This window comes from Monodelphis domestica, chromosome 1, assembly GCF_027887165.1.
Source record: "Monodelphis domestica isolate mMonDom1 chromosome 1, mMonDom1.pri, whole genome shotgun sequence".
In the NCBI taxonomy this organism is placed as follows: Eukaryota; Metazoa; Chordata; class Mammalia; order Didelphimorphia; family Didelphidae; genus Monodelphis; species Monodelphis domestica.
Window position 1 is genome coordinate 429,201,261 of NC_077227.1, and position 8,909 is coordinate 429,210,169.

Sequence of the window (8,909 nt, forward strand, 5' to 3'; positions counted from 1 at the left end):
GGAGGCTTGAACCTGGCACTTTGGAGGAGTCCTGGGAGGGACCCTTGTTGGGAGGCATGAGGCTACAAGGAGATGAGAGAAAGAAAAGAGGGATTCATTTGGGTTAGAACTTCTCTGGGGTAAATGACAGGCCCCTGGAGGACCTCCTCTAGGTCTCCTGGTGTCCTTAGACCAGTAGAAGAAATCTCACATGTACAGGGACTTCTGGGAGGGCAGGCCCTGGCCATCTTGTCCTTTCCACCATCTCCATACAGATTGGGTGGCCAGGGGTCCGTGTGGTTCTATACTTGCTGGATGGGGGTCCCTGGGGCCAAGGTCCAGGCTCTGACCCAGTGTCTGCTCCTCAGGGAACGACTCCATTTTCCACGACATTGACAGTGATACCTCGTTAACGAGTCTGAGCGACTGTTTCCTGGGCTCCTCCGACGTGGGCTCCCTCCAGGCACGAGTAGGGAACCCCATCGACAGGCTCTACTCCATGCAGAGTTCCTACTTCGCATCCTGAGAGAGAATGGAGCCCCAGGGCTGGCCAGCGGGTAGAGGAGGTGGGCAGGCCAGCCGAGCTGCCCAGACAGACTCAACAGCCATATGGTGCCCAGCCCTCTCAACTGGCCTGGCCCGTCCTGGCCTGGCCCCTCCCAGCCTCTGTGGCTCCTACAGCCCCTGGCCCAGCCCATGTGGCTCCTGGGATTTCCAGCCCATCTTCTGTGGTTCCCACCTGGGCTGCCCCGAACAGGAGCACCGAGGAGCCTGGGTCCAGGGGCTTTTCTTGCCGATAGAGAACTATCACCCTAAAGGAACCCCCAGGCAGGGCACATGGACAGACTGGCCTCCTGCCCCTCTGCCTCCCCTTCCAACGCTCTCCTCTGCCCTCGGACCCTTCCCAGGGGGCTTCCTCTTTCTCCTCCCAGTTGTCCTCGTCCTCCTGTTCCCGGTCTTTTTTTGGAAGCTTAAATTTGATATATTTTTTTAAACCCCCTCCCCTCATGAACGACACCTGCTGTGGCCCAGCCTCCAGCAGAGGCCCTGCCCCCAAGAGAACCCCTTCCCCCGGCAGAGGCCCCTCACTGCATGCCCCAGAACTCTTAATTGTGGACAAGTTGCCAGTTAGCCTGTGAGAAGTGAACGTATCTGTGACGCGTGGCTTGGTTTCCTATCTCTCCTTCTTCCTCTCCCTCCCCCTGCCAGGATCAGGCCTGGCCAGGGCAGAGGCTGGCATGCCGAGCCAGAAGAGTCTGGGTCCCCAGGTTCTCTCTCTAGGTTTTCCATTTGGAGACATCACTGGCTCTGTATCCTGTACAGCTGTCCTTTCCGGGGGCAGAACAGAGATGGGAGGTGGGGCAAGGTTCCTAGCAGGGACATTTCAGAGGTGCTTTTCCTTCTCTCTTCATAAACCTAGCCCAAACCCTCTCTCCCCTCCCCTCCCACAAAGCCTCACCTCAAAAAAAAAAAGCCTGACTTGTCTCCAAAAGGCTCCTCAAACATTGTATGAGAGGACTGGTTCCCTTAGGGACTGGCAGACTTCTGTACCAGGTCTAGAGTGTGTGTTAGAGCCGAAAAGGACCCAAGAATTCATAGTCCAGCCCACCATCATTTCACACAAGAGGAAACCAAGACCCAGAGAGAAGAAGGAACTTGACCACATAGGGAGTGAGTGGTACAGCAGGGCTTAAAGCCCAGATCTTCTGGACCCCTTGGACCACACAGTCACCCCTTCTTCAATCCATAGGGATGGAGAGGGGGAAGAGGTGATGGGATCCCAGGGACCTGTCAGTGTATGGGCAGAGATAAAGGATCTTTGTGGGAGGAGGAGTTGACCTAGGCCACCTGAGGGCATTAGGGATATGGGATGGGGGTTTTGGATGGCTCACTCCAAAGGAACATGATCTTTCCCTTTGTCTTTCTTCTTCCCTGAAATGTCTCCTCCTTTTTCTCAGCCCTGCCTCAACTTTCCCAGTTTACAAACCTGAAACAAAGCTCCTGACCCCCTGGGGCTGAATATCCCCATAAGAAGGACGTTGGGAGCTATATAGAGATGAGTGATGACCTCACCTTTCCCCAGAAAGGAGAAACTCAATTTAAAAACAGCTGGGAAGGGAATCCAAGATCTTTGGCAATGAGAAGGACTTGCTAGGAGGCAGATACAGAACTCCTTCCCATCAGCCTCTACCTGTCTGCCTGGTGTCTTAAGAAGAGGAGCTCAGGAAGGTTGGGGGACAAAGAGTCAAGGGATTGAGGAAGAGGGGAAGGGAGGCGAAAGCCACATCTCTAAGGAAAGGGCAGTGACCTAATCTTTACATTTTTCACTGAATTCTTCCAGTTTGACATGGAAAGAAAGCTAGAGAAAGAAGAGGCCAATCTTGTGACTTGGGCATGCCAGGCCTCACACTTCCAGACAGTGACAGAGAAGGATAAGTCAGCTTGGAGGACAAAGAAAGGGACACACTCTTCAGGAAGAGACCTGGGGGACAGGACACAGGAGCTCAGAACTAGAAGAGACTTCAAAAGATATCTAGTCCAGCTCTTCTCTGAACAGGAATCCCCACTGTACTACCTCCTACTTATTAGGACATTTTTCTTAAAATTTTCCTTTTTGTAATTTCCACCCATCACTCCTAGATCTATTGCCAAGCAGGAGTATTTAATTCCTTTTCCAATGAGAGCACTCCAAGTACTTGAAGATAGCTATCATGGCCCACCACTGTCCCTCCCCTTTCCCAAGTCTTCCTCAGATGAAAAATCCCATGTTGCTTCGGTGAATCCTTACATGGCATGGTCTCCAGTCCCCTCAGCATCCTGTTCACCATCCTCGGAATGTGCTTGTCAATGACCCTCCTAAACTATGGCATTTTGAACCAAACACGATACCCACATGTGGTCTGATCACAGCAGAGGGCTCTGACCTCCCTCTTTTTTCAGCACTGGGCTTCTCTTTCTGCAGCCTCAGGATGAATTTGTTATGTTCTTTAACATGTCCTCAACATAGTGAGCTTGCAGTCAGATAAACCTCACCAGTCTTCACACACACACACACACACACACACACACACACACAGAGCTGACCAGCCCCCTCTCCTTATCCTGCACTTGGATAATTAATCTTTTTTAACTCCAAAAAAAGAACTTTGCATTTCTCTTCATCACATTTCACCTTTTTAGATTTGGCTCCTTGTTCTAGGTGTCTGAGGTCGTTTTTAGGATACTGACCCTGGGACACGATGTCCAGCTCTGCCAGTTTTAAATTCAATCGTCGTTATCACCTGTCGCTTCATTCAGATCACTGATGAAAATGACAAAAGGCAAAGGGCCAAGGACAGATCTCAAGAGTACTTCATTAGAGACTTTTCTCCAAATTGACATCCATTCATTTTAGTTTTAAAACCCAAGGCGTATCTCTGTCATCATACGTTTTGGGGAAAATCCAAGGACACTATAGCTATGACATTTCCCTGATCCATCTATCTATTGAACCTGTAAAGAAAAACAAAGAAAAGAAAATGAGGCGGGTCAGGTATGACCAGAGAGTCAGGATGAATCCTCTTTGCTTCCTCCATTCTCAATGAATCCTTGCTGGTTCCTCCTTTTCCAAAAGCTCAATTTAGCAAATGTTTATCAAGTACCCCCAATACATACAGTGCTTAGCACTGGTGGCACAAAGGGGAAAAAACGACAAATAGTTCTTGCCCTCCTGGGGCTTACTTTCTAAGGCATTCTAAAAGTTTACCAGCAATTAAATTTAAGATTACAGCCCTGGAGTTAACAGATTCTAACCTTTTCACTTAAAAAAAGGTGGGTGGGGGTTAGGAGCAGGATATTTGTCTGTCTCCAGACCTGTGTAGCGTTCTCATTCTTCAAGGTCTTTTTAAAAATCACCAACAGTCAGGACAGCTAGATGGCTCAGTGGATAGGGAGGTCCTGGGTTTAAATCTGGCCTCAGACACTTCTTAGCCATGTGATCCTGGACAAGTCACTTAACCCTAATTGCCCACCCCTTCCCACTCTTCTGCCTTAGAACCAATACACAGTATCACTTCTAAGACAGAAGATGAGGGTTAAAAAACATCACCAACAGTGGCTCAGAAATTCCATTCTTTGGGTCTTACAGTACCTCAAAATGTAGGTCTTCTGGGCCTTGTAACTTGAACTCAAGGAGAACAGCTGGATGCTGTCTTTCAAAAGCTTATTGGAATCTTTTATTTTTATATCACCTTCATTTCTGAATATGTCCCTCCATACTCTCTTACACAATAACCCAGGCTTTGAAATAAGGAATAAAAAAGAAAAAGAAGAAAAACAATTCTGTAGAACTAACCAGTTTCTCAATCTATTCTGATAGTATACATGAGGTTCCACAAACCCAGGCAGCTAGGTGACAGTAGATAGTGTGCTGATCCTGGGGTTAGGAAAACCTGAGTTCAAATCCAGCCCCAAATGCTTAACTGTATGAACCTGGACAGACCGCCTGCCTCTGTCTGCCTCAAGTTCCTCTACGGTAAAGTGGATATGATAATAGCATCTGCCTCCCAGGACTGTTGTGAGGACCAAATGAGATAGTATTTATAAGAACTTAGCATGGTGCCTGGAACATAGTAGGTGTCTAATGAATGCTTGTTTCCTATCTTCCATAGTCTCCCAGTTCAGCTAGGGACAGGAGATGCATTATCTCATTTCTTTTCTAGAGCTAAGCTTGGTCATTATAATTACACACAGCATACACAGTATTCAACTACACAGTATTATTCACTTTGCAATTTCATCCTTTAGCTCTGGCTATCTCTGGCCATCCTGCTCATCTTCAGTTCTAACTCTCTGCTAATCATTTTTGTTGCCTTCTTCCCAAGTCATTATTCTTGGTAGGGAAAAAAACTCCTAGGAGTAAAGTAATTTCTGCTCTCTCTTTGTCACCTATTATCCTTGTCCTTTCTCTCCTGAGCAGACTTGAATCCTCCCCACCTTGGATCTTCTTCATGCTCCCAGCATCACTTTTTTAAAAGTCCTTACTCCTCTTTTGCATTCTCTTTTGTTTTTATTCCAGCTTTAGTTCATTTTGGAGCTTTAAGACTTGTGACTCTGTCCTTATCCTACTGGTTATTCTTTTGTATTCATTCTCAGTTGTCCTTGCTTCTGAGAGTTATAGGATCACAGAACCTGTATAATTCTATATATCTTATAGCTGAAAGGAATCTTAGAGGCCAACCCACTTGTTCCACAAATTAGAAAACCAACACCCAGATAGGTAAAAGGACTTGCCTAAGGTCACACAGGTGGTACACCACAGAACCAGGTCCCCTGTTTCCAAGCCTAGTAAACATTATCACACTTTGATCTTCTCTATGGGATTCAAAATGAAATAGTTTATGAGTTCCCCATGCATTCACATTGATCTCTAGACAATTTCCTTTTTTCTCCTTCATTGGAACCATCTTTTTTTGTCTTTAAAATGTCATTCTTAAGAACTTCACATTTCTCTAGGGATGACTTCCCTGACTTGGGACATGGTGAAGCCATTTGGAAGGGAGGCAGATATGGAGACAGAGAGTAGGAAGGAAAGACTTGAAAAGAGACTCAGTGATTTGGACAAGGAAGATACCATGGACCTGGGACAAAAAACCAGAAGCTAGAGCGGACAAATCTGTTGGCACACCCTGAATGGAGAGGAACACAGCCTCTGGCTCCAAATTAAATAATATGACTTTAATTGCTACTTGCCCTACAATAAGACTTTGCCAGATTAGATCTATTCTGGGGCTTGGAGTCACTCTCATGTATCTTTTGAATAAGAGCTAGGTCTGTGAGGGAACTCATCAGGGACATCAGAGTGCCAACTTTTTACAGGCATATCCTTAGGATCATTGCATTTAGAGCTGGAAAGGGCTTTAGATGTTAATTAGCCCAACTCTTTCATGCTACAAAGGAGGAAACTGAGGCTTGCTAAAGTCACACAGGTAATAAAGTAGCAGAGCTCAGGTCCTCTTATTCCAAATCTAAATCTTTTTGCACTGAACCATATTCTTGGCTCTGGTTCCAGTAGAGCCAGGGACCTACTCTTTCCTCAGCCACCGCTCAGAGATACAACCAAAGAATGGCCCGTGCCAGAATGAGGTGGCAGAATACATGTGGTATGAGGTTGAGGGACATCTTTCCCAATTCTAAGAGTCCTGTTCTTGCCCATGTTGGGGTCTCAGCCCCTCTTCCTGAGGACAGAATTATGGAAGAGAGAATCAAAATGTTCTCAGGTAGAGAGATCTTTCAAGTATCCTAGTTCAATAACCTCCTTTTATAGAGGAAGAAATTGAGTGCAACAAGAGAATGAGACTTGCCCAAGGTCAAATACCCAGTTGGTAGTCAGTAGACTCATGTCTCCTGACTCAAATTCCATTGCCCTTTCCACCAATAATGATGGTACCTAGTGATCATCTAATATAGGCTCAGTATTTCCATAGTACTTCAGGGGATGCAGAAATGATGGGTTCTGCCCTTACAGGTAGACAGTCTTGTTGAGAAAACAAGACCACCTTATATGAAACAATCTGCAAATGTTACAAGACAGTGGGGTGTCTTGCTGAGCTGTGCAACGCAAAAACTAAGTACCATAGAAGTGAGGGTGAGAGTAGTCCGGAAAGTCTTCATGTAGGAGGTGGAACTTTTTTTTTGTTAGGAGTTGAAAGTAAGGGAAAAGGCTGGACAGATAGGTTGCAGGGGCCACTGAGAAGCACTGAGAGAAATCAACATGGCCAGAATGGGGGACAGTGGGGAGATCAGCCTGACTAGAACCAGGAATTTGCACTGAGGAATTGTGGGAGCCTCCTCTGAAGTATAGATGCTGAGCTACACTAGGGAGGCAAGGGGAGTGGAGCCTAGGGATCTGTCTATGGAACCCCAGTATAGATATGAGAATATGTGGGTGAAAGGACTTCCTGTGTCTCCTTCCTTCTTGTCTCACCATCCAGAGGAAGAGCCTGGGACATAGATGAGAGAGGGCTTAGCAAGGACAGTACAGAAGCCTTGTGCCCTAGAGGATGGAACTGGAATCTGCTACCCACAACTCCAGAAGGCTGATCTCCTTTGGCCTGTAGCTCCATGCAACCTTTGAGCCGGCTTCTTCTCCAGAGGCCCACTGCCCCCATGTGGCTGGCCATCTGAGCCCTGCCCCATGGGGACAGAGCAGTGTCCATTTCCAGAAGAACAGTCCATCAGGGAGCAAGAGGAAAGGAAGTAAACGAAAGACTGAGCCCCCTTGCCTTGCTTCTAACTTTGTACCACCTCCCACCTGTTCCAGACCCTCTAGCCAAGGCACCTCTCAGTACTTCCCTGACCATTCCCTCCAACAAAATTCTGACTCTTCTGACCCAGGTTCTTTCTCTTCTTCTCCAGGCCAGACTCAACCTCCCTGCCCATTCCCTCAGCTCAGAGAAAAAGAAAAGATAAACGCCCAGAGAAAAGATAGCAGCCCAGGGGACCACAGCTTAATTGAGTTTCCTCCTGAGCTGACAGGGGAGTAGGGGTCTGAGATTCCTTGGGCCACTGAAAGAACTGGATGAGAGGGCAGAAACACCACAGGCTACAAAGGCACAAGCCCTTGCACTCATACACAGGCACATTGATGAACACACAAGCACATACTTAAATACTGCCATGAATTCTCATACATTCACATCTACAGATGACACGCATATGCCCAGACATATCGACACACATCCACTTCATGGGGTTAAACAGTGACTGCAAAAGGACTCATAGTTAATTAGGATTTTGGAAATTTTGATTTTCATCCTTGCTCTGGCCTCTGTCCTTTGGCTGTGCCCCAGTCTCTTTCCTTGTCTTTGTTACTATTTTTCTCTTTCTCTGTCTCCTTTTTTTTTCTGTGTCTGTCTCCATCTCTGCTCTGTCTTTATCTCTGTCTCTGTTGCTTTCTCTCTTTCCCACATATCCATCTGTTCCTGTCTCCTTCTGTCCTTCTGTCTCTGTGTCTCAGGTGTTCCTGTGTACCCTGTAGCCGAGGTGACGCTGTTGTTTAACTTGTACAGAATCTCACTGCCCAAGCCCCCTACCCTTGAAGCCTTGCTCCCCAACCCTCTCTCTGGTGTGCATAGGCTGACATTTTTATTTAATAACTCGTCATTGTTAAGTTATTTATTAGCGTTTACAACGTCCTTTTGCCACTCCATCTCCCTTTCCTATTCCCACTCCAACCCCCGGCCTTCCCAGTCCAGCCGGGGAACAGTGTCCGGGCCTCTTGGCCCTCATGCTCATAACCTCTCGCTTCTTCCCACAAAAAAGAAAAAAAGAAAATGGAAAAAAGACAACACTTCAGTATATTTGTAAATAAACCAACCTGTACACGCATCTTGCACTTCTGCTTGAGAAGTTGGGGGTGGGACATGACTCAAGAAAGGGTCTAAGTCAGAAAAGAGAGACTGACTCTCCATTATGGGGGGCCAAAACAACTCTCATTCAAGGGAGACTAGAACCATTATCCATTGTATTGGGGAGGGGGCGGGGAACAGAACAACCTTCCATCATGGAAGTCTGAAATAAATCTCCAAAATGGTGGTGCACAAGGAGATGTAGAAAAGTCGGACAAATTCTCCCCCACAGTTGAGGAGAATGAACAGAACAACTTTCTATCCTGGAAGACAAAATAATTCTCTATCTTCAAAAGTGGGCATAACAATTCCCCATTATGGAGCAGAAGGATGGAACAATTCTCCATAATGCTGGGGGTGGGGGGAGAGAAGGGTAGAATAACTCTGTGTCATTCAAGATGGAGTGAAGTGGGGGAGGAGAGGGTCCAATAACTCCATTATGGAACAGGGTAAAACAGAACAACCATCCATCATAGGGGTAGGAAGCACAACTCCAATAGGGGTTGGAGAACAGAACATTTCATCATGGGGATGGGGGGGAGG

The 8,909-nt window shown here is 46.8% G+C and overlaps 1 protein-coding gene across 2 annotated transcripts in view; it reads left to right on the forward strand.

Annotated features, from left to right (window-relative positions):
* LMX1B (LIM homeobox transcription factor 1 beta) overlaps positions 1-8,346 on the forward strand; it is a 196,147-nt gene extending 187,801 nt beyond the window's left edge. For both annotated transcript variants that reach the window (XM_003339583.4, XM_001366100.5), the window contains exon 9: positions 348-8,346. In XM_003339583.4, the coding sequence (XP_003339631.1) occupies positions 348-505 (158 nt within the window). In that variant the 3' untranslated portion in view covers positions 506-8,346. The remainder of the gene's footprint in view (positions 1-347) is intronic.
* Positions 8,347-8,909: the final 563 nt, after the last annotated feature.